A 25,908-nucleotide genomic window follows, 5' to 3' on the forward strand; every position below is an offset into this window, starting at 1 on the left:
TATAACCTGCGTAATACATTATAAAATTTCAACCTCTCACCATAAACATAAACGATGTGGAATTGTGGCTTTACACAAACCCATAAACCCAAATTTAATTAACATATAACAAAACTAAAAACAGAATAAATTGGAATAGAATGTAGTTTTTCCTGAAATTTGTGGTGGAAGCTATAGCGGAAATCTGCATCAATTCGAGTGATCATCTTCATCGATCGTTCAGGTTCTTGATATGGAGACAACTCGGTGGTGAGACCAGTAGACATAGAGACAACATCAAGTTGGTATTTAAAATCTTTTAAACATGTGTATTTTATAACGAGAGGCTATCATTCAAAGGAATCTATATAGTACGTAAGGCTCGTTTGTCTGTGTTTTACTACACACGAACCACAATAACAAACAGAGAGATAAATCATGTATCAAAACCTACGCTTATGGGAACAATCAGAAAGGAAGTTATAACAAGTATACAAACATTCTTCAACTAAAACGAACCACCTCCTGCGCCAATTAGGATTTATGTAAAGAACACCAAAAAATCCCATCACGAACAGGAACCATGTGGAGAACAAACTTGCACGAAAGAAAACCATATCCACATCATACCATTTTTCTTCAGTTTCTTCTGGTGCCATCATTGTTGAATTTGTTTTCGTAGGTGCACAACTCTTCGCTAATGGTGGTCCACAAAGAAACGGATTGCCCTTATAGCTATCAGCAGTAAACGTCGCAAACTGGTTCACTTGTGGGAGGCTACCAGACAGATTGTTGTTAGCAACAATGAAAGTAGAGAGAGAATACAAGACAATCAGTTCCGATGGAACTTTACCACTCAAATGATTTGATGAAATATCCAAGCTCTCTATATCTGCTAGATTTGAGAAAGAACTTGGTATGGGTCCCGTGAGCTGATTATGAGACAAGTTAACCGAATGAATGTGAACCAACATTCCAAGTTCTTTTGGTATTTCACCGGTTAGATTGTTGCAAGATAAATCCAACCCTGACATGTAATCAAGGATTCCAGCTTTGTAGGTATCAGGCCTGCTTTTGGTAAGGAACTGAACTTCATCTAGCTTATCGAAGATGCCATTCAGTCGATCCATCTCGAAGGACCACCCGTGACCAATACCACCAATAAACGAATATGGGTAGTACCACATCCAAGAGTCAAATCTTTGAAATTGTAAAAAGACAAGTTGGCCACTTTGAGTAATATTTTGTAAGCAATTAGGTATTGAACCAGAAAGAAAGTTTCTAGATAGATCTAACAACCTCAAATAACTTAAGTGGCACAACTGCTTAGGAATAGAACCAACCAAGTTATTAATTCTCAAAATCAGGATTCTTAAACTTGATAGTTCACCTAAGAATTCTGGAACGTTACTTGATAGCTTGTTATTGCCCATATCCAAAGTCAAAAGATTTGTCAGATTATGAAAAGATTCAGGTATTGAACCGGTGAATATGTTTGACTCCATTAGAAGATGCTTCATACCACTATATGCACCTAAGCAGGATGGAATGGACCCAGAGAAATTATTTTGTGAGATATCGAGATACAAGAAGGATGCTGTCCCACATGGGAATTGTCCTTCGAACATGTTGTCTCGTATCGCGAGTGCATATAAGGTTGTGATGTTGGTTATCCATCCTGGAATGACACCTGAAAACAAGTTGCCACTTATACCCAATATCTTTAAAGAAACACCTTCAGTACTGAACTCTTTTGTGAGCACCCCTGTAAACTGGTTATTGTCTAACAACAGAAATTCTAGCCTTTTACTTATGTTGATTTTTCTGGGAAGTACTTCACCGTACAAATTGTTGTTCGAGAGCTTTAAAACCGACAACCATTGACAATTAAAGAGCAATGTCTCCGGCACTTCTCCTGAGAAATTATTGTTAGACAAATCCAACGTTTGTAAGCCACTCAAATTGGCCATTGACCAAGGCAGAGGGCCGTTCAAAGAATTGCGGGCCAAGTTCAAGTAGTCTATATATGGAAAAATATTTTCTAAATCAAGAGGTAAAGTACCAGTTATTTGATTATCTGACATATCCAACCATTTTATATTATCGTTCCTATACAACGGCATACGAATAGTACCAGCAACTGAGTTGTTCCTTAAACTAACAACTTCCAGATCTGGATTACTATTGATCAACCAATTTGGAAATTGCATCTCCAGTGAGTTGTGAGACAGGTTAAGTAGTTGTAACTTATGCTGGTGAAGTAGAAAACTGGGAACAACCCTTCCTTTAAGCCGGTTTATATTGCAATTCGATAGCACAAGAACTTTTAATTGAAACATCGGATCCCAACCTATGGGCTCTTCTGTTTCAACCTCAAATATGTCGTTGTTACTTATGAATGCAACCAACTGTAGCTTTGTATGATTGGATAAAGAGCTAAATGATAATGAGCCTTCAAATTTATTAAAACTAAAATCAACATACTCAAGAGATGTGAGATTAGCAAACAGTGATGGGGGAAGTGTTCCGGTGAATTGGTTTGAAGAAATATCAAAGAGTTTAAGAGATGTTAGACTGCTGAAACACTCAGAAAGGTTTCCACTAAACTTGTTTTGACTAAGATCCAACTCTTCGAGGTTCTTCAACCGGCAGAACGCTGGAGTCAAATCAAAAAAATTACAGTCATGCTTTAGGAGTGCATTGATGAAACCACATCACGTGAATATATTATTTATATAACTTACCTTGATCTGGTAATGAGCCGTTGAGCTCATTGTAAGCAAACGAGAAAACTTTAAGCGAAATTAATGCACTTATTGAAGATGGGATGCTCCCACCTAAATAGTTATCACTCATATCCAAGACCTCCAGATGACGTAAAGATGCGAAAGCTGGATTAGTTACATGAAAAGCAGAATATATATGTAAAGTTGAAACTGGATTAGATTTTGCAGCACCAGTTGGAGCCTTTAAAGCAACAATAAAATTTGTAGACAAATTAAGAAAAAGTAATTAGTATGCGTACCTTCCGTTGGCAGTGTTCCATTGATATTATTATGCCTTAAAGACAAAAATCTTAGGGATGGAAAAGCAGCCATTGCCTGCATGACGTCGTCTTTCTTGAAGTAGTTCCCATCGAGATTCAAGTGCACCAGGGTGTTCATTGTGCCTAAAACGTTATCAGACAAAATAAGAAGTAATACGGAGTTATCAACATGATTGAGTATAAGATGAAACTTGGATGTTTGATAATGTCTACGTATATATGTTTATGAAATGAATCAGAACCACTAAGATCAAGATAAAGAATCTTGAATTCTTGATGGATGAGAGGGAACTAATTAGGCATGATATAAATAAATGGGAGGAATATAACAAAAGCTTCCAACTTTTTAGAAGGTTGGAAAATAAATTGTGTATTAATAAAAACAATTGTTTTAGTGAATTGAACAAGTGTAATTAAGTTGCTTGATTTAATTAAACAATTTTATATTTTGAACTGTCTGCAAATAATTGTGGCTAGCTAAAAGAATTTAAATCGTCATTTACCTTGAATACTTTTGATCCCAGTAGAACTTAAATCCAACTTCTCCAGGTTAGTCAAATTGGCTAAATCTGTAATGGGAAAAAAAAACACGTTGACTTATTTGATTAAATCAAACTAAAAACTCCAACCATTTTCATGAATGTCTGTGAAAACACTTTACATGAATGATTTTGTAAAGTTGCCATCCATGGAAGTGCAGGACGCTTGTACCTTGAGCTGGAAATGATTCAGAAGAAAAAGGATTGTGGCTAAGATCTAGTACTTGGAGTGATGGAAGAGCTTTTAAAGATGTTATTAGGCTTTCATTGAAACGATTAAACCCAAGATTTAAAACTTTCAACTTCTTTAACATAGATCTCTCTTCAAAACCTACAATCAAGCATCCAAATTATCAATGCCAAATTATCTGCTTGTTAATTTTGTTTTTTGTGCCGACTCTCCTTCCAAGATGGCTCCGTTGGGGTTAATCGGTTTATAACCTTAGTTAGTTTGGGTTTACTAAGCATTAAATATTTACTATTGTTATGTTAAGTGTTTTAGTCTTACTTTTGTAATTGGTATTGGTATTGGTATTGATAGTTGACTATTTCTAATGCACACTAAAGTGTGAAATGTGTGTGTTTGTATATTGATTTTATTAATATGAGCTACTTAGGGGTTGTATATATAGAATATACATTAACATATTCTACCCCCTACTATATAAAGCTTGTCTAACATTCCCTCGCGAGCTAAGGTCGGGAAACGACCTGCAGCTTGGATTGTAGATTCGCAAATCGTTGTGACAAGAGTGACTTTGTAAATACATCAGCTATTGATGATTAGTAGATATGAACTGGACAATAAGCTTCTTCACATCTACCTTTTCTCGAACAAAGTGAATATCAACTTCAACATGCTTTGTGCATGAACGGAAGACATGATTGGCAGATAAGAAGGCGGCACCAAGATTGTCACACCACGGAGTAGGAGTTGTAGTCATGGGAACTCGAAAACAAAAGACGGTAACTACATCATCAACTGAATCTTTGTACAAAGCATTAGCAGATACAGATTGTAGTGTCAAAAATAGAAAACTCTATGGTGTGATATATGGGTGAAGTAGTATAATGGTGTACTCGCTCTTTGGGTGAAGTAGTAGTTGCTTTTTTCAAGTATGCGCATTGTAACCTTTAGGGCTATAAGTATAGCCTATTTGTTTTGAGTAAAAATGTGGAACAACCTGATCGAAAAAACTTGAAGCTGTCAAAAGGGTTAAGGAGGACGTCACTAAAACTTAATCAAATTTATTCGTGAAAAGAGACTAAACGGTGGAGGTACAAGAAGACAATAAAGAGTGGTTGACTTGTATTTCTAGGAGGTGTAGAAGGCTCTTGTAACAAATCTGGTTGTAACGGGGTTGAAGCTATCAAAAGGGTGTCGACAAGATGTATTGGTTAATCGAGAAGCTGGAGAGCATTACATGTGGTTTATCGTTGGTTAGTCAAGAAAATCGCACGTTAGTGTACATTGTGGGAATGAAGGTTCAAATCTACATGATTTTGAACGTGGCTGAAAGAAGAGGTCGTGGGTGTGAAAAAAGTTGAGATGTTAATGAACGTGTTCGGAAAAAGTCGCGTTATATGGTACAATTGTGGTGAATGGGTAGAATGGATAAACCGATTAAAGGGGTGATTGTTGGGTTGATCGGATTATGTTCTTAGTTTGGGTTTACTAGGTATTGAATATTTAATGTTGTTTAATATTTAATTGTTATAGTCTTACTTTGGTAATTGGAATTGGTATTGATAGTTGACCAATTCTCTTAAGGCTCCATTCCATATATATGGAATTAGCAGTTATATGTATTATAAATAGCGTTATTTTCAGATTTCGTTTTTAGAGATGAATTCATGAATCACACTAAGAACACAGGAGACTAAATGTGAATAGATAAGATCGTGTATGAATTTGTGAGTGTTTGATCATGATGAATATCAATATGCTCGTGTATGAATCTGTGAGTGTTTGATTATGATGAATATCAATATAATCAATAATGTGTAATCATTTTATTGTCATATGAAATGGATTAGTTACAAGAAATAAGAGTTGGTTATAAGGTTGAGAGGATTTGGAGATTAGTGTGTATTGACGTTTTAAGGCTTGGTTGCTTAATGAGTAAGAGGTAAGTATTTATATGCTATACATCCTTGACAATGGATTTAAGCACTCTAGTAACTAGTACAAATCACATCAAAATACGAGTTTAAACAAATAGCATAGTCAACTTTTTGAGAAATCAATTTGTGTGTATCAATTCAAATCAATAAATTCAGTTTATCAGATTCAACTCTATCAATAAAAGATCAGCGATTACTTTTTCAATGCAACATCACATGGTTATGTTGGGTATAGGGATGACAATGATCACATATGATCATATCCACCCGATTCCTCCGATTATATCCACCCGATTCCTCCGATTATATCCATCCGATTCCTCCGATTATTGGTGGAATATGAATGAACCGAAATGTATATGGATGAAAAATTTCATCTATGGATATATCCGGCCACTAACATCCGAAGTACATGTATATGCGTACACATTACTATTAGAAATGTATTTACCATTATACATGCATTTGTTTACAACCATATAATGAATTTATTATGATATATCACAAGAAAACGTGTATATCTAACCAAATAAAAATAAATATAACACATTTAACTTGTCACAGTCTATATTTAATGGAGTAGTAAATTTACCAAATTGTATTATGTACTTGACAGAGATTACATATTCTTATTCTTGTGGATAGATTTTATTTATATCGTGTTATAATTGTTTTTGTTATATTACGTTTTTGTTTACATTACGTTTATGAAATTTTAAAACATTTTGTTGAATATCCAATGGAAATTCATTAACTCGCTTAATCCACTGGATATGGATATAAATGGATGAACCGAAAGTAAATGGATATAAATATGAATAATGGATGGGATATGGATACGACATCACCCGGTACATATCCGATCAATTATCATCCATAGACTTACTAAAAGTGAGAGTGATTACCATGCATTTGGAAGGGACCATAATATTTATTGTCGTTGACATTCAATACCTCCAAATTCTCCAAAGCTTCAAACTCTAGAATATGTGTAAAAAGGTATATATATATATATATATATATATATATATATATATATATATATATATATATATATATATATATATATATATATATATATATATAATATGGGAAGTGATATGTACACAACTCAAAATTGTATGTACACAACCTTCATACTTTACAGTGTTGTACTGTACAACACTGTAAAACATCATGGTTGTGTACATAACAATTTTAGGTTGTGTACATATCATCACCCATATAATATATAAGCCTCATGATAACACGCATGTATGTATGTTATACAAAAAAATTCTGGACGAAAAACATACCGTAAGCCGGAAATTTTCCCTCCAATTCGTTGTAACCAAGATCCAGAGTTTTGAGTGAAGTAAGCGCACCCAAAGAGGGAAATATCCCGTTTGTAATAGAATTACCCCCAAGGTCCAAAATTTCTATGTTTTTCAAACTTGACAACTTTTCTAGTCCTGCAACAAAAAAGTTATATTCGTGTTTCACTAAAATTGACCTTCTACATATATGAATTTATAAAGTAGAAAGTTAAATGGCTTGTGATTGGCATATATATCTTCGATGGTCGAAGGTGGTCGATCAACATATAATAAGCACACTTAGATCCAATATTTCTAATCAACATATAATAAGCACACTTAGATCCAATGTTTCTAAGTTTCTCGAACTCGACAACTTTTCAAGTCCTGCAACAACAACGTTATATATATCGTTGTTTCCATAAAGTGACTCTATAAATATGATTTTTAATAACAGAAGGTTGAAAGGCTTGTGATTGGTATATATATCTTCGATTGTCGAATAGTTATAGGCACACTTATGGGTCATATAATTGGCGCATCACCAACGGAAAAGGGTAATTATTTATTAATCAATTAAAAGTAAAAGTGAAAAAGATTTTGCATGACGAGGACATTGAGGCCACTAACTTTAATTACTTTAGTTTTTTAGACTGTTTTTGTAGAAAACAATTGAATGATTTCACAGATTAATCGAAACAAATTTAAGCAACAATCAACTTTGATGTTCTTATTAATCGAATTACAAATCGAATTACAAATCGAAAACAAACTGATTACAATTAACTATTGAAACAGAAACAAAACGATTCGTAAAAAATCTATCTCTAAACTATCGATTAACCTATCTATTTATAGAGATAATCGAATGCCAGTTGCTTGGAGATCAATCAAAACTTGGCCGATACCCTATAATGAATTTGAATTGGAATCTGATAATGAAAACTAGAACTTGTTCATATCAACCCTTATTCTTTTAGTCATTTATAGAAAACACCCTAAACTTATCTTTGAGAATTGTCAGTTTACACCCTTACACTTCACAATCTCCACCTTAAAGTGACAATTATCACTTAATATCAAGAATCTCCAAACACCCTTTGAACTTAGTACCAGGTAATGATTTTGTAAGCATATCAGCCGGATTTTCGGAAGTATGAACTTTCAGAACTTCTACAGTACCTGCTTCAATTACATCTCTAATAAAATGCAATCTAACATCTATATGCTTTGTTCTTTCATGGTACATGGGATTTTTAGACAAATGCAGGGCACTTTAATTATCACAATGAACTATAGCAATTGGGTCACTTAACCCAAGTTCAGCAACAAAACCTTTAATCCAAATGGCTTCTTTAATTGCTTCTGTTAATGCAATATATTCAGCTTCTGTTGAGGATAGGGCCACTATGTGTTGTAATGATGCTTTCCAGCTTATTGTACAACCAAATAGCTTAAACACATAACCACTTAAAGATCTGCACTTATCTCTATCTCCAGCATGATCTGAGTCAACATAAACTTCAACACAGACTTCATCTGATTCTGTCTTGTGATAAATTAATCCCATATTTGAAGTTCCCTTAATATACTTCATAATCCACTTGACTGCATCCCAATGTTTCTTGCCTGGATTAGCCATGTATCTGCTCACAACACTAACAGCTTGAGCTATGTCTGGCCTGATACAAACCATAAGGTACATAAGACTGCCAACCACCCCTGAATAAGGTATTTTATTCATCATTTTTAATTCTTCAGCATTTACTGCACAGTCACCTTTTGACAATTTAAAATGTTGAGCTAATGGAGTTGCCACTTGTTTTGCTTGATTGAATCCATACTTATCAAGTATTTTAGACATATAGCCAAGTTGTGTTAACTTTAACCAACCTTCAGACCTATTCCTTGAAATTTCAACCCCCAAAATTTTCTTAGCTTCTCCTAATTCTTTCATATCAAACTCAGCTTTTAACATTGCCTTTGTGGCTTCAATTTCAGATTTGTATTTACATGCTAATAACATATCATCTACATATAACAAAAGATAAATGTAATTACCTCCTTCACATCACTTGAAGTAGACACAGTTATCATAAGCACTCCTTTTGAACCCTATTTCAATCATGTAAAGATCAAACCTTTTGTACCACTGTCTTGGTGACTGTTTTAACCCATACAGTGACCTTTTTAACAAACAGACCAATTCACCATTTTTTTTATGACCTTCAAAACCTTTGGGCTGCTTCATATAGATTGTTTCTTCTAGATCACCATGCAGAAAAGCAGTTTTAACATCAAGTTGTTCTAACTCTAGATTAAAATGTGCAGTTAAAGCTAACATAATTCTAATTGAACTATGTTTAACCACTGGAGAAAAAACTTCATTGAAATCAATACCTTCCCTTTGGGTGAATCCTTTAGCAACTAATCTTGCTTTGAACCTAGGTGGTTCCATGCTGTAACGACCCGGATTTTTCCGATCATTTTATACCTATGAGATTAATATTTATATAAATTAAACCTTACCAACATGATAAGTAATCTAAATTGTTGAGATTTATGTTTTTAAAAAAATTTTACACAACGTTTGACCGTCCAATTTGACCGATGATATCACGAACTATATAACAAACGATAATTATACGTTTGTGTATATATATGTATTTATATATATTTAACATGATCTAAGAATGGTTTAACATCTCATTATGTACTAATAACAATAAGTTATAAGTATACTTTGAGACTACTAACTTAAGTTTTCAAAATGATAACTATACGTAACGTTATTTGACATATATACCTTTAACCTATAATACTTATACAAGTATCGTATAAATATGTATTTAATCACTTTTAAAGGGCTTATATACATAAAACAATATAAGTATATTTTCAAAAGATAGCTATATTTGAATTCTCGTTCCGTTTCCTCAAAATTTCTACACGTATACCTAGAGTATATGTACTCGTATCATACCCAGCTCCTATACGTATTTACTATTAGTATATACACATCACAATCACTTTATTAGTAGCCATGAGTCAGCCAATTTTGGATCTTAGCATGCATGATTAATCAATTTGGCATATTACAAGACTTTTGCACAATATTACAAATTTATACATCTTTTCACCACCATTTATACTCCATTCCATTTTCATTTTTACTACACATTTTCTCTAACCAAAAACACACTCTTAGGAACCTTAAGTGTTCTTCACAATCTCAGCAAATAACCATGAAGATCTAGCTTCAAAAACAACCCTTAATCATCATAAGAAAATCCATTCAAGAACACTTCAAAAATCCTTCCAAGTAAACAAGTTTACTTCCAACCTTTCAATCCAACTCCACCACTCTTTTGATTCTAGGATTTTTCTCATCTCTTACAGTAACTTTGTCCAAGTAACTTGAGGTAGTAACCTTATTCATAATCTTATTCAATTCATATTCATATAGCTATCTTATTTTGTGGTATAAAATTTTAACAACAAGAACATAGTTTGAATGATTTCAAACTTGTTCGCAAACTAAATAGATCCTTCTAACTTGACTTTTAAAACACTTCAAGACCTGTAATATATCATAATGATATGCTAACTTAAAAAGATATAACTTGGTTTTACAAAGAACATCTTAAAAACTGAATCTACGTCGTCGGAGTACAATCGGGGATTGTTTTGGGTTGGATAATTAAAAACTATCTTGAACTTTGAATTGGAAGTTCATGTTCTGAAAAAATGATATTTCATATGAATATGTTAACACATAAAAATTTCATGGTTTAACTCAAAGTGTAAGTATTTTTAGAAAAATGATCATTAAATGTTGTTTTTATGATGGAAAATGATCACTTTCATAAGTTTCACCAAAGTTTGACCTATAACCTGTGATTTCGAATACAAACTAAGGTATTTTCAGTTCATATTCTTAAAATTTGACTCGATCCAAGGAAGTGGCAAGTTGAACCAACAAAAACGGAGTTGTAATGAAGAAACTACGACTAAAACAAGATCGGGTATCCGAAGCTAGTTTAGCTACGAAAATATTTGGAGAAAAATTAAATTAATCATATATTTCTAATTAATATGATATTTCATATATATTTACTTATGATTTGATTTTATATATTTCAGGACCACCCGTAAACAACACGAGAAGATTAATCATAAGACCTCATGATTGTACGCAACACGTCATTTGACAACACGATACTTTATGTACGCAACACGTCACTTGACAACATGGTACCATGGGTCGAGATTAATTCTGATCAATACGAATACGATGGGGTCTTTATTTATTTTATTTAAGCAACTAATTGCGGACCACTAACATCGGACTGCTAACTACGGACTAAGAAAATATTAAAAGTATTAAAAGTATATATATATATATATATATATATATATATATATATATATATATATATATATATATATATATATATATATATATATATATATATATATAACGATTACTTAAAAAGAAAATATGTTGATATATTATATATATGGTTAGGTTCGTGATATCTATCGGAGACCAAGTCGTGATAAATAACTTCAAGGCAAAAGTGAGTATATAGTCCCACTTTTAAACTCTAAATATTTCGGGATGAGAGTACATGCATTTTATGATTTACGTTATGGATACAAGTGATTAAAAATATATATTCTACGTTGAGTTGTACCACTGGCATACTTCCCTGTAACTTGGTAACTACTATTTACATGAGGTATTGTAAACGCGAATCCTGTTGATAGATCTATCGGGCCTGACAACCCCAACCGGACTGGACGACCAGTATTCAACGGTTGCACAGTACTTCGTTTCGGTAACTACACTTGGTACGGTGTAGTAAGATTTCATAATAAAGGGAATATGCGACGTTGATTAAATGTTAAGTATGGTTATCAAGTGCTCAACAACTTAGAATATTTTTATTAAAACGTTTATATATGAAATCTTGTGGTCTATATTTATAACGCTGCCGGCATTAAACCTATATCTCACCAACTTTATGTTGACGTTTTAAGCATGTTTATTCTCAGGTGATAACTAAAAGCTTCCGCTGCAACATGTTGAATTTAAACAAGATCTTGAGTATGCATATTTGTGTCAAAAATAAAACTGCATATCGGAGGATTTGTAATGTAAAATATGTTGGAAGTCGTATTGTTATTATCACATGTAAAGTTTGTAAGTCTAAGATTATCGCTAAACGATAATCATTATTATCTTGTTTAAACCTTGTATTTGTAATAAAAGTTATGGTTTGTATTGTAAAAACGAATGCAGTTTTTGAAAAACGTCGCATATAGAGGTCAATACCTCGCGATGAAATCATATGTTATTGTATTCGTCCTTATGGTAAAGGTCGGGTTATGACATGTGGTATCAGAGCGTTGGTCTTAGAGAACCAGAAAATTTGCATTAGTGTGTCTTATCGAGTTTGTTAGGATGCATTAGTGAGTCTGGACTTTGGCCGTGTTTGATTTAGAAAACTATTGCTTATCCTTGTTGGTTAAAAATTAATATGTAAATATTATGTGATACTAACATGCTAGTTGTTATGTGATAGATGTCTAGCTTAGAACTTGTTATCACATTCAGCGACTCTGAACCAGAATCTTCAGATGGTGTTCCAGTCATTAACCTATCCGATGATAAAAACGACACCTTTGGGGAAGACTCACAAGTTCCGGATGAATCAATTGAAGAGGAACTGGAAGGTGATCCTGAGGAGGAAGAAATACAGGAAATTACGAAAGACAAGTTCGAACGAGGAAAGAAACGAAAGGCTACTGAATTGGAAAATCCAAATCCCGAGTTTAGAGAGGATGTTGTGGCACCAACTCCACCGGATACTTCCACACCTATTCCCGCTATTCCTATTAGTTCTATCCCGGCATCTAGTTCTTCAGCCCCTCAGCCAAAACGCAGGGAGACAACCAGGATAACTTTTAAGCGATTTCTTTGAACACAAATGCTTTGGGTTAAATGATGCGCTGTTGTTTTAAACCATGGGATCATATAATGTTTTGTATAATATTACTAGTGTGGTTTGCTTAATGTTTGATGTAAGATAAGCATATGTAAAATAGTGAAGTGTGAAATGCAATAATTTTCCATGGTTAAGTATTATTTGGGTGGTAGTAATTGATTTTCGTACTAAGCTATTAAGTATGAACTTTAACGGGTAGGTACCACCCTAGGTATAATTATAAAATGCTAATAAGAAGAAAAGACTTTTATAATAATAACTGGTTCATATTATTAATAAGCTACGATGTACTGTAAATACATACTACATCTATAATATTCCATGTGAATAATTATTTTTTCATTCTTATTGAAGATTATGGCGCGATTGAACCGAATGACGGAACAAGAAATCCAGGAACTCATCAATCAACGAGTGAACGACAGAATGTTATGGGTCGAGGCTGCAAGAGGTGCTGCAGTTAACCCAAATCCTCGTGTGGGGTGCACTTACAAAACTTTTCAAGGTTGCAAGCCCTCATCATTCAGTGGAACAGAAGGACCGGTCGGTTTAACCCGGTGGATCGAAAAGATTGAGTCTGTGTTTAAAATCAGTGGTTGTATTGAGAAGGACATGACCAAGTATGCATCGTGCACCTTACAAGATAGTGCACTCACGTGGTGGAAAAACTATGTGAAGGCCGTAGGAGGAGATGTAGCTTATGATACTCCCTGGGAAGAATTCAAAACAATGCTAATCAACAAGTATTGTCCAAGGAACGAGGTTAGGAAGTTGGAAGCTGAATTACGAAGCCTGAAAGTTGTTGGTACTGAACTCACCAACTACAATCAGCGATTCATGGAATTAGCTTTGCTATGTCCCGAATTGGTACCAACCGAAGAACGGAAGATAGAACTGTACAAAGATGGTTTGCCTAAAAATGTCAAAGCAAATGTTACAGCATCGAAACCCAAGACTATTCACGAAGCCATCACCATGGCGAACGAGTTGATGGACCAGATTATTCTGGATAAGAACACCGATGTCAAGACATCGGGAAATAAAAGAAAGTGAGAAGGTAATCATCAACAATCCAACAAGAAACAAGAAACCACGCAAGGTGCGGGTAGCGGTTCAAACTCAGGTTACAAAGGACGAAATCCTTTATGTAACAGATGCCACAAACATCACTCTGGTTATTGTAATGTGGTGTGCGAAAATTGTAATCGAAGGGGTCATCTTGCTGAAGATTGTCGGATTCCTGTTACAAATACAAATGGCACCAAGACTCCTGCCACTAATGCAAATAGAACTGCCTTGGCCACTGTTACCTGTTATGGGTGTGGGAAACAGGGTCATTATAAGAGCCAGTGTCCGAATTCAGAGAAGAATAATGGATCTGCACGTGGAAGAGCATTTGTTATTAATGCTAGAGAGGCGTGTGAAGACCCGGAGCTTGTTACGGGTACGTTTACCATTAATAACTTATCCGCATCTATTATATTTGATACTGGTGCCGATAGAAGTTACGTGAGTAGAGACTTTTACGCTAAATTGAATTGTTCATCATTACCTCTAGATGCTAAGTACATGATTGAGTTAGCTAATGGTAAACTAATTAAAGCCGATAAAATTTGCCGTGATTGTAAAATAAATTTAGCCGGAGAAATATTTAAGATTGATTTGATACCCGTAGAATTAGGAAGTTTTGATGTAATAATCGGCATGGACTGGATGTCCAAAATAGGAGCTGAAGTTGTGTGTGCCAAGAAGGCAATTCGCATTCCTCGTAAGGATAAAACGCCAGTAATGATTTATGGAGAGAAGGGTAACTCAAAGCTAAAACTCATTAGTTGTTTGAAAGCTCAAAAGTGCTTGAAGAAAGGGTGCTATGCCATCTTAGCATATGTTAATAAAGTCGAAACGGAGGAAAAAGTGAAGAGCATCAACGATGTGCCTGTGGCAAGAGATTTTCCTGAAGTATTTCCGGAAGAGTTACCGGGATTACCTCAATTTAGATCTGTAGAATTTCAAATAGATCTAGTACCAGGAGCTGCACCAGTGGCTCGTGCTCCATATAGACTTGCACCATCTGAGTTAAAAGAACTTCAGAGTCAGTTAAAAGAATTACTGGACCGTGGATTCATACGACCAAGTACTTCACCGTGGGGAGCTCCGATTTTATTCGTCAAGAAGAAAGACGGATCTTTCCGAATGTGTATAGATTATCGTGAATTAAATAAGTTAACTATCAAGAATCGGTATCCACTACCGAGAATTGATGACTTATTTGATCAATTGCAAGGATCATGTGTTTACTCGAAAATCGACCTAAGGTCGGGCTATCATCAACTACGCGTCAAAGAAGAAGATATTCCGAAAACTGCTTTTCGGACACGCTACGGTCATTATGAATTTTTGGTCATGCCGTTTGGATTAACGAATGCGCCAGCTGTATTCATGGACCTCATGAATCGAGTTTGTAGTCCGTATTTAGATAAGTTTGTTATCGTTTTCATTGACGATATTCTTATCTATTCCAAGAGTGAGCAAGAGCATGAACAATATTTAAGATTGGTATTAGAATTGTTAAGAAAAGAACAATTATACGCCAAATTTTCTAAGTGTGCGTTTTGGTTGAAAGAAGTGCAATTTCTTGGCCATGTTGTTAGTAGCAAAGGAATTCAGGTTGACCCAGCTAAAATTGAGGCCATTGAAAAATGGGAGACTCCTAAGACACCAACGCAGATACGCCAATTTTTGGGTTTAGCTGGTTATTATAGAAGGTTTATTCAAGATTTTTCCCGAATAGCTAAACCATTAACAGCGTTAACACAAAAAGGGAAGAAGTACGAATGGACCACTGAGCAGGAGAGTGCATTTCAATTACTGAAGAAGAAGTTGACTACGGCACCTATTTTATCGTTACCTGAAGGGAACGATGATTTTGAGATATATTGTGATGCTTCGCGACAAGGTTTTGGTTGCGTCCTTATGCAACGAAAGAAAGTTATTGCATACGCATCTCGTCAATTAAAGATTCACTAGCGGAATTACACGACGCATGATTTAGAATTGGGAGCAGTAGTGTTTGCATTGAAGATATGGAGACACTACTTATATGGGGTTAAATGCACTGTGTTTACCGATCATAAAAGCCTTCAACATATCTTCGATCAGAAACAGCTGAACATGAGGCAACGTAGGTGGGTCGAGCTGATAAACGACTACGATTGTGAGATTCACTATCATCCCGGGAAAGCGAACGTGGTGGCTGACGCTCTAAGCAGAAAGGAACGGGAACCAATTCGAGTACGAGCAATGAACATAAAAATTCGCAGGAATCTCAACTCACAAATCAAAAAGGCTCAACGAGAAGCTCTTACTAAAGAAAACATAGGAAATGAAATAATGAAGAAGTATGAGAAGCAACTCGTTATACGGGAAGACGGAATTCGATATTTCGTAAACCGTATTTGGGTACCGAAGTTGGGTGGATTAAGGAAGTTGATATTGAATGAGGCGCACAAGACAAGATACTCGATACATCCTGGAGTTGGAAAGATGTACCAAGATCTTAAGACGCATTATTGGTGGCCTAATTTAAAGACAGACGTTGCAACATATGTTGGGGAATGTTTAACTTGTTCTAAAGTTAAAACAGAACACCAGAAGCCGTCAGGGTTACTTCAACAACCAGAAATCTCAGAATGGAAATGGGATGGTATTACCATGGATTTCATCACAAAGTTACCTAAGACTGCCTGGGGTTATGACACCATTTGGGTAATAGTTGATCGTCTCACCAAATCTGCACATTTCTTGCCTATAAAGGAAACGGATAGAATGGAGAAACTATTACGACTGTACATAAAGTAAATTGTTTCAAGGCATGGAATACCTATTTCTATTATATCCGATCGTGATAGTAGATTTACATCAAAGTTCTGGCAATCACTACAGGAGGCCCTAGGAACTCGTTTGGATATGAGTACCGCATATCATCCACAAACTGACGGGCAGAGTGAAAGAACAATTCAGACTCTTGAAGACATGCTCAGGGCATGTGTGATCGATTTTGGAAACGGATGGGATAAATATCTACCATTAGCAGAATTCTCGTATAATAACAGTTATCATGCGAGCATTAAAGCTGCACCATTCGAAGCATTGTATGGAAGGAAGTGTAGATCCCCTATCTGTTGGAATGAAGTAGGAGATCGACAATTAACTGGTCCCGAGATCATACACGAAACGACTGAGAAGATAGTACAAATCAAGGAGAGATTGAAAACAGCCCGTAGTCGCCAAAAGAGCTACGCCGATGTCCGAAGAAAACCATTAGAGTTTCAGATCGGTGACATGGTTATGTTAAAGGTGTCACCTTGGAAAGGTGTAATACGTTTCGGTAAAAGGGGTAAACTGAACCCAAGGTATGTAGGCCCGTTCAAGATCATCGAACGCATTGGACCGGTAGCTTATCGACTCGAGTTACTGCAACAACTCGCCGGAGTACATAATACATTTCACGTATCAAACCTTAAGAAATGTCTTGCAAAGGAAGATCTCACCATTCCTCTTGAAGAAATCCAAGTCGACGAGAAACTACAATTCATAGAAGAACCAGTCGAAATCATGGACCGTGAAGTTAAACAACTCAAGCAGAGCAACATACCGATCGTTAAGGTTCGTTGGAATGCTTGAAGGGGTCCCGAGTTTACTTGGGAACGAGAGGATCAGATGAAACGAAAGTACCCACATTTGTTTCCCGAGAACGCAAAATAGGTACAAATTTAAAATTTCGGGACGAAATTTATTTAACGGGTAGGTACTGTAACGACCCGGATTTTTCCGATCATTTTATACCTATGAGATTAATATTTATATAAATTAAACCTTACCAACATGATAAGTAATCTAAATTGTTGAGATTTATGTTTTTAAAAAAAATTTTACACAACGTTTGACCGTCCAATTTGACCGATGATATCACGAACTATATAACAAACGATAATTATACGTTTGTGTATATATATGTATTTATATATATTTAACATGATCTAAGAATGGTTTAACATCTCATTGTGTACTAATAACAATAAGTTATAAGTATACTTTGAGACTACTAACTTAAGTTTTCAAAATGATAACTATACGTAACGTTATTTGACATATATACCTTTAACCTATAATACTTATACAAGTATCGTATAAATATGTATTTAATCACTTTTAAAGGGCTTATATACATAAAACAATATAAGTATATTTTCAAAAGATAGCTATATTTGAATTCTCGTTCCGTTTCCTCAAAATTTCTACACGTATACCTAGAGTATATGTACTCGTATCATACCCAGCTCCTATACGTATTTACTATTAGTATATACACATCACAATCACTTTATTAGTAGCCATGAGTCAGCCAATTTTGGATCTTAGCATGCATGATTAATCAATTTGGCATATTACAAGACTTTTGCACAATATTACAAATTTATACATCTTTTCACCACCATTTATACTCCATTCCATTTTCATTTTTACTACACATTTTCTCTAACCAAAAACACACTCTTAGGAACCTTAAGTGTTCTTCACAATCTCAGCAAATAACCATGAAGATCTAGCTTCAAAAATAACCCTTAATCATCATAAGAAAATCCATTCAAGAACACTTCAAAAATCCTTCCAAGTAAACAAGTTTACTTCCAACCTTTCAATCCAACTCCACCACTCTTTTGATTCTAGGATTTTTCTCATCTCTTAAAGTAACTTTGTCCAAGTAACTTGAGGTAGTAACCTTATTCATAATCTTATTCAATTCATATTCATATAGCTATCTTATTTTTTGGTATAAAATTTTAACAACAAGAACATAGTTTGAATGATTTCAAACTTGTTCGCAAACTAAATAGATCCTTCTAACTTGACTTTTAAAACACTTCAAGACCTGTAATATATCATAATGATATGCTAACTTAAAAAGATATAACTTGATTTTACAAAGAACATCTTAAAAACTGAATCTACGTCGTCGGAGTACAATCGGGGACTGTTTTGGGTTGGATAATTAAAAACTATCTTGAACTTTGAATTGGAAGTTCATGTTCTGAAAAAATGATATTTATTATGAATATGTTAACACATAAAAATTTCATGGTTTAACTCAAAGTGTAAGTATTTTTAGAAAAATGATCATTAAATGTTGTTTTTATGATGGAAAATGATCACTTTCATAAGTTTCACCAAAGTTTGACCTATAACCTGTGATTTCGAATACAAACTAAGGTATTTTCAATTCATATTCTTAAAATTTGACTCGATCCAAGGAAGTGGCAAGTTGAACCAACAAAAATGGAGTTGTAATGAAGAAACTACGACTAAAACAAGATCGGGTATCCGAAGCTAGTTTAGCTACGAAAATATTTGGAGAAAAATTAAATTAATCATATATTTCTAATTAATATGATATTTCATATATATTTACTTATGATTTGATTTTATATATTTCAGGACCACCCGTAAACAACACGAGAAGATTAATCATAAGACCTCATGATTGTACGCAACACGTCATTTGACAACACGATACTTTATGTACGCAACACGTCACTTGACAACATGGTACCGTGGGTCGAGATTAATTCTGATCAATACGAATACGATGGGGTCTTTATTTATTTTATTTAAGCAACTAATTGTGGACCACTAACATCGGACTGCTAACTACGGACTAAGAAAATATTAAAAGTATTAAAAGTATATATATATATATATATATATATATATATATATATATATATATATATATATATATATATATATATAACGATTACTTAAAAAGAAAATATGTTGATATATTATATATATGGTTAGGTTCGTGATATCTATCGGAGACCAAGTCGTGATAAATAACTTCAAGGCAAAAGTGAGTATATAGTCCCACTTTTAAACTCTAAATATTTCGGGATGAGAGTACATGCATTTTATGATTTACGTTATGAACACAAGTGATTAAAAATATATATTCTACGTTGAGTTGTACCACTGGCATACTTCCCTGTAACTTGGTAACTACTATTTACATGAGGTATTGTAAACGCGAATCCTGTTGATAGATCTATCGGGCCTGACAACCCCAACCGGACTGGACGACCAGTATTCAACGGTTGCACAGTACTTCGTTTCGGTAACTACACTTGGTACGGTGTAGTAAGATTTCATAATAAAGGGAATATGCGACGTTGATTAAATGTTAAGTATGGTTATCAAGTGCTCAACAACTTAGAATATTTTTATTAAAACGTTTATATATGAAATCTTGTGGTCTATATTTATAACGCTGCCGGCATTAAACCTATATCTCACCAACTTTATGTTGACGTTTTAAGCATGTTTATTCTCAGGTGATAACTAAAAGCTTCCGCTGCAACATGTTGAATTTAAACAAGATCTTGAGTATGCATATTTGTGTCAAAAATAAAACTGCATATCGGAGGATTTGTAATGTAAAATATGTTGGAAGTCGTATTGTTATTATCACATGTAAAGTTTGTAAGTCTAAGATTATCGCTAAACGATAATCATTATTATCTTGTTTAAACCTTGTATTTGTAATAAAAGTTATGGTTTGTATTGTAAAAACGAATGCAGTTTTTGAAAAACGTCGCATATAGAGGTCAATACCTCGCGATGAAATCATATGTTATTGTATTCGTCCTTATGGTAAAGGTCGGGTTATGACATGTTGAATGTAACACCCTAGGCAAATCCCACATCGCCCACATACATGAGTGATCATGGGATTATAAGGTAATACTCACGCTTAAATGACACAACGCGTTTTGGGACCACAAGCAGAGCAGATGTGTGAGTACGCTGCAGTTAAGCGTGCTCGGGCGAGAGCACTACCAGGATGGGTGACCTCCTGGGAAAGTGCTTCTCGTGTGTGGTCGTCAAGAAAAAGCCGTGCGCCTACGGGCAAAGCGGACAATATTGTGGTCATGTTAAGCTGGGGTGTTACAGAATGGTATCAGAGCCACTCATGTGCCGTTGGGGGTGGTGGGGCAAACCTCATCGAGGACGATGAGTCCCTGAGGGGGGGTGAATGTAACACCCTAGGCAAATCCCACATCGCCCACATACATGAGTGATCATGGGATTATAAGGTAATACTCACGCTTAAATGACACAACGCGTTTTGGGACCATAAGCAGAGCAGATGTGTGAGTACGCTGCAGTTAAGCGTGCTCGGGCGAGAGCACTACCAGGATGGGTGACCTCCTGGGAAAGTGCTTCTCGTGTGTGGTCGTCAAGAAAAAGCCGTGCGCCTACGGGCAAAGCGGACAATATTGTGGTCATGTTAAGCTGGAGTGTTACACATGCTATCAACACCTTCTTTTAACTTATATATCCATTTGCAACCTACAAGCTTTTGACCTTTAGGTTTTTCAACAAGTTCCCATGTGTTGTTTTCATGCAATGAAGTTATTTCTTCTTGCATAGCTAGTTGCCAATTATCTCTTTCAGGTGAGTTTATAGCTTCATCATAGCTCAGTGGTTCATTACAGTCTTCCTTTTCTGCAGCTGCAAAAGCAACTGCTGTGATGTCAGTAGCTGTATATGCTTCAACTGTGACATCAGCATGACCATACCTTGCAGGTGGTTTAATTGTTCTTCTAACCCTATCTCTGGTTAGTTGATAACTACTAGAAGATGATTGACTTCTATCTTGACTGGAACTGTCACCACTTAAGTCCTCTTGACTTTCATCTTCAGCTTTAGGCTCCACCTCAATTTGAACATCTGGTGTTTGACTTTGAATATTCACATTAGCTAACAGATCTTTATAGAACTTACTTTCATCAAATGTCACATCTCTGCTTAAGATTACTTTGGACCCACCCTCATCCATTCTCCATAGCCTATAACCTTTTACTCCTTCAGGATACCCTAGCAATACACACTTAATGGCTCTAGATTCTAACTTACCCTGTTTAACATGAGCATAAGCTACACAACCAAACATTCTTAAATTCTTAAATGAGAATAATTAGGATGTTTATTGTTCCACACCTCCATAGGTGACTTGTAATTAATAGCAGATGATGGTGACAAGTTGATCAAATAGGCTGCAGTTGTCACTGTTTCACCCCAAAACTTTTTAGGAAACACTGACTGTGAAAACATGCACCTTACTTTATTTAACAAAGTTCTATTCATTCTTTCAGCTAACCCATTCTGCTGTGGTGTTCCAGGTATAGTCTTATGCCTGGATATTCCACTTTGCCTACAATATTCTTCAAACTGTTTATTGCAGTATTCAAGCCCATTATCAGTTCTAAGTTTCTTAACCTTTCTATCTGTCTGGTTTTCAACTAATACTTTTCATTCTTTGAACTTTTCAAAAGCATCATTTTTGTTTACCAATAAGAACACCCATACCCTTCTAGAGTAATCATCGATGATGGACAGAAAATATCTTGCACCACTCATTGTTTCTACTTTAGCTGGACCCCATAAATCAGAATGTACATAATCTAGTACACATGTAGTATTGTGCCTTCCTTTGCTAAACTTAACCCTATGAGCTTTGCCATAAATGCAATGCTCACAGAACCCAATGGTTGTGCTATTTAGACTGCCCAAAACACCAATCTTATTTAGCTCTTTCATTCCAAGTTCACTCATGTGACCTAACCTTTTATGCCACATTATTGCTTTGTTATCATTAACACTTGAAACAGCAGCTACACAACTTAATGCTTTCTCTTTCAAATTATAGGTATTAAACTTGCCTTTAACACCTTGAAGTACTAGTTTAGACCTCTTAAACACAGACAATACACCATTCTTGATTTTTAAATCAAATGGTTCTTGATCAAGCATTCCTAAAGAGATTAAATTTCTCCTAATGTCAGGCACATATCTTACTTCATCCAAAATGAATTCATCACCTTTTTCACCTTTGAATGTGACATCACCTATACCTATAATTTTGCAAGGTCTATCATCACCTAAAAGCACTAAACCACCATCAAATGACCTATAGTTTTCCAAGAAACTCTTATTATTAGTCATATGATATGAACACCCTGAATCAATAAGCCAATCTAATTTGTTCTTATCAGATGCAACTACCATTACTTCTGCACTATCATAACCAGTATCAGAAAAAGAATCAGACTGTTTTACCTCCTTTTTCTTCTTTCCAAATTTGCCTTTTTCTTTGCAGCATAGTTTGGATCAAAATCAGGACAGTCATTCTTTAGGTGACCTTCAGACTTGCAGATGAAACATCTTCTTTTGAACTTTGACTTTGACTTCATGGTATTCTTTTGATCTCTTCTTTCAGGTTTTCTAACCAACAGACCCTCTGCAAATTCTTCTTGATCGTTTCTTTTCTTTAATTCCTTGGAGTTAATAGCAGCAAACACATCTTCCATCTTAAGTTCTTCTCTTCCATACAAAAGTGTATCAACAAAGTGTTCATAATGTGATGGTAGAGAAGCTAGAAACAAGATAGCTTGATCTTCATCATCTATCTTTATATCAATGTTCTCCAAATCCAGTAGAATCTTGTTGAATTCATCTACATGATCATCAAGTTTCTTTCCTGATGTCATTACAAAAATAGAAAGCCTTTTCTTGAGATATAATCGATTAGCCAAAGATTTGGTCATATACAGATCTTTCAATTTGGTCCAAATACCTGCTGCAGTTGTTTCTTTTGAGATTTCTCTCAAAACTTTATCGTCCAAACAGAGAATTAAAGCACTATGTGCCTTCTCTAAACATGTGGCTTTTTCTGCATCTGTCATTGTATCTGGTAACGACTCTTCAAGAGCTGCCACACATCCATTCTGTGTCAACAGTGCTCGCATCTTGAGTCTCCATAGACCAAAATCATTCTTGCCATCGAACTTCTCAATATCGAACTTAACATTCACCATTGTTCTATTTTACCTCTGCCGGAACCCTAGTTCTTCTTTGTAACCTTCTTCTGTGAGATCTTCAATTCGAATTCAAAGCCGGATCACGATTAACCCGATCTGATACCAATTGTAGAAAAAAATTGAATGATTTCACAGATTAATCGAAACAATTTTAAGCAACAATCAACTTTGATGTTCTTATTAATCGAATTACAAATCGAAAACAAACTGATTACAATTAACTATTGAAACAGAAACAAAACGATTCGTAAAAAACCTATCTCTAAACTATCGATTAACCTATCTATTTATAGAGATAATCGAATGCCAGTTGCTTGGAGATCAATCAAAACTTGGCCGATACCCTATAATGAATTTGAATTGGAATCTGATAATGAAAACTAGAACTTGTTCATATCAACCCTTATTCTTTTAGTCATTTACAGAAAACACCCTAAACTTATCTTTGAGAATTGTCAGTTTACACCCTTACACTTCACAGTTTTAAACACAGTTAATTACATGGATCTATAGCATAAAGGGTATTGATATAATCATATAATTAATATTCCCAAAAAAAATTTGTTAATATTTTTAACTAAAAGTAACGGATAAACCACTTGAATATGTATCATTACTCGTAATAAATCGGACAACGATGTAAATGATACCTGTGCTCACAATTCCATTATCTAGATGATCCAATGACAAAATGAGACTTCTGAGCTCTTTGAAATTAAGAAAAATAGACACGTTTAATGGCCAAATGCCTCCGTCTTCGTAATCTACTACTTCTTCCAATAACAAGTTTATTACATGCCCGGTAGTTTTGTTGCACTCGACCCTTTCCCAATCACAACACTCGCCGCCATCATCAACCCATGTTGGAAGCGGGTCCACATGATCGAAAACAAATGAATCGAAAAGGGATGCTTTGATATCCAGCAGCGCCTTTCTCTCCTCCGCTATACAACTACCGTGAATAATTCTAGCCAGTTGAATATGAATCATTATCATAATCAACAACCAGTTAAACCAAGATTTGAGCTTACTCAAATACCAATCCATTTTGGGAGATATAGTACGTAAATAATGATAATAATAGGTCACAAATGATGCTTAAATTTCCCTGTGTTATAATTCAGTAGGCTTATAACTACCTTTAGTGGTTTGATTCTTGATGTTATAATTCAGTAGGCTTATAACTACCTTTAGTGGTTTGATTCTTGATGTTATAATTCAGTAGGCTTATAACTACCTTTAGTGATTTGATTCTTGATTTAGAATACTAATAATGAAGTGTAAGAACAAAGATGATAATGGAGAGAAAGAAAGAAACACTTTGTAAGTGTGAGAAATGGTGCAAGTTTAATGCTTGCATTCATGAGTATTTATAGCCTAAAATCTCAATATAAAAATACATACTTTGTGTACCAAAATTGACTATATGTATACACCAAAATTGACTATCCATATCTATATTATTATTATTATTATAACACTCCCCCTTGGATAGCAATTTTATTTTGTTGAAGATCAACTATAAATTACTGCCTCGTTAAAAACCTTGCTAAAGAAAACCCAGTGGGAAAAAACTTTAGCTAAGGGAAAAAGAGTGCAGCATGGAGTTGACTCCCCCTCAAGTAGACATCGCTTCAGCTGTTACATCTTTTGAACATGTCTCATGCCAATGTTATGAACGTGTGTTCTGAAAATAGCAGTTGGAAGTGCTTTCGTGAAAAGATCAGCAGAGTTTTTGCTAGATTGCACATATCTCATTTCAATCTGGTTGTCCTTAATGAGATTTTGAGTGTATGAGAAGAATCTAGGTGGTATGTGTTTTGTTCGGTCACTTTTGATATACCCTTCTTTCATCTGTGCTATGCAAGCTGCATTATCTTCATAGATAGTTGTTGGACTTTTATCGCGTTCTAGTCCACAAGAATCAGTAATGAGTTGTGTCATTGATCTCAACCAAAAACATTCTCGAGTAGCTTC

General features: G+C 34.9%; 1 protein-coding gene across 2 annotated transcripts; it reads right to left on the reverse strand.

The window, feature by feature from the left end:
- Nucleotides 1-329: 329 nt before the first annotated feature.
- LOC139894677 (uncharacterized) lies at nt 330-24,987 on the reverse strand. 2 transcript variants are annotated; one of them, XM_071878080.1, is made up of 8 exons: nt 24,582-24,987; nt 6,984-7,139; nt 6,594-6,668; nt 3,737-3,895; nt 3,529-3,594; nt 3,005-3,148; nt 2,724-2,870; nt 330-2,635 (listed from the first exon to the last, which is right to left on the reverse strand). In XM_071878080.1, the coding sequence occupies exons 1-8, from the start codon at nt 24,976-24,978 to the stop codon at nt 423-425; spliced, it is 3,357 nt and encodes a 1,118-aa protein (XP_071734181.1). In that variant the 5' UTR covers nt 24,979-24,987; the 3' UTR covers nt 330-422. The 2 variants fall into 2 exon arrangements, with proteins under 2 accessions (XP_071734181.1, XP_071734182.1); XM_071878081.1 differs by lacking the exon at nt 6,594-6,668.
- Between the last annotated feature and the right edge of the window lie 921 nt (nt 24,988-25,908).

This window comes from Rutidosis leptorrhynchoides, chromosome 2 (genome assembly GCF_046630445.1).
Source record: "Rutidosis leptorrhynchoides isolate AG116_Rl617_1_P2 chromosome 2, CSIRO_AGI_Rlap_v1, whole genome shotgun sequence".
In the NCBI taxonomy this organism is placed as follows: domain Eukaryota; kingdom Viridiplantae; phylum Streptophyta; class Magnoliopsida; order Asterales; family Asteraceae; genus Rutidosis; species Rutidosis leptorrhynchoides.

Coding starts and splice junctions, on each gene's coding strand:
- LOC139894677 (XM_071878080.1), bottom strand. CDS start 24,978: ATGGATTGGTATTTGAGTAAGCTCAAATCTTGGTTTAACTGGTTGTTG. Junction 6,669..6,983: donor GGGAAAATTTCCGGCTTACG/GTATGTTTTTCG, acceptor CACATATTCTAG/AGTTTGAAGCTTTGGAGAAT. Junction 3,896..6,593: donor TGGTCCCTTCCAAATGCATG/GTAATCACTCTC, acceptor GCTTGATTGTAG/GTTTTGAAGAGAGATCTATG.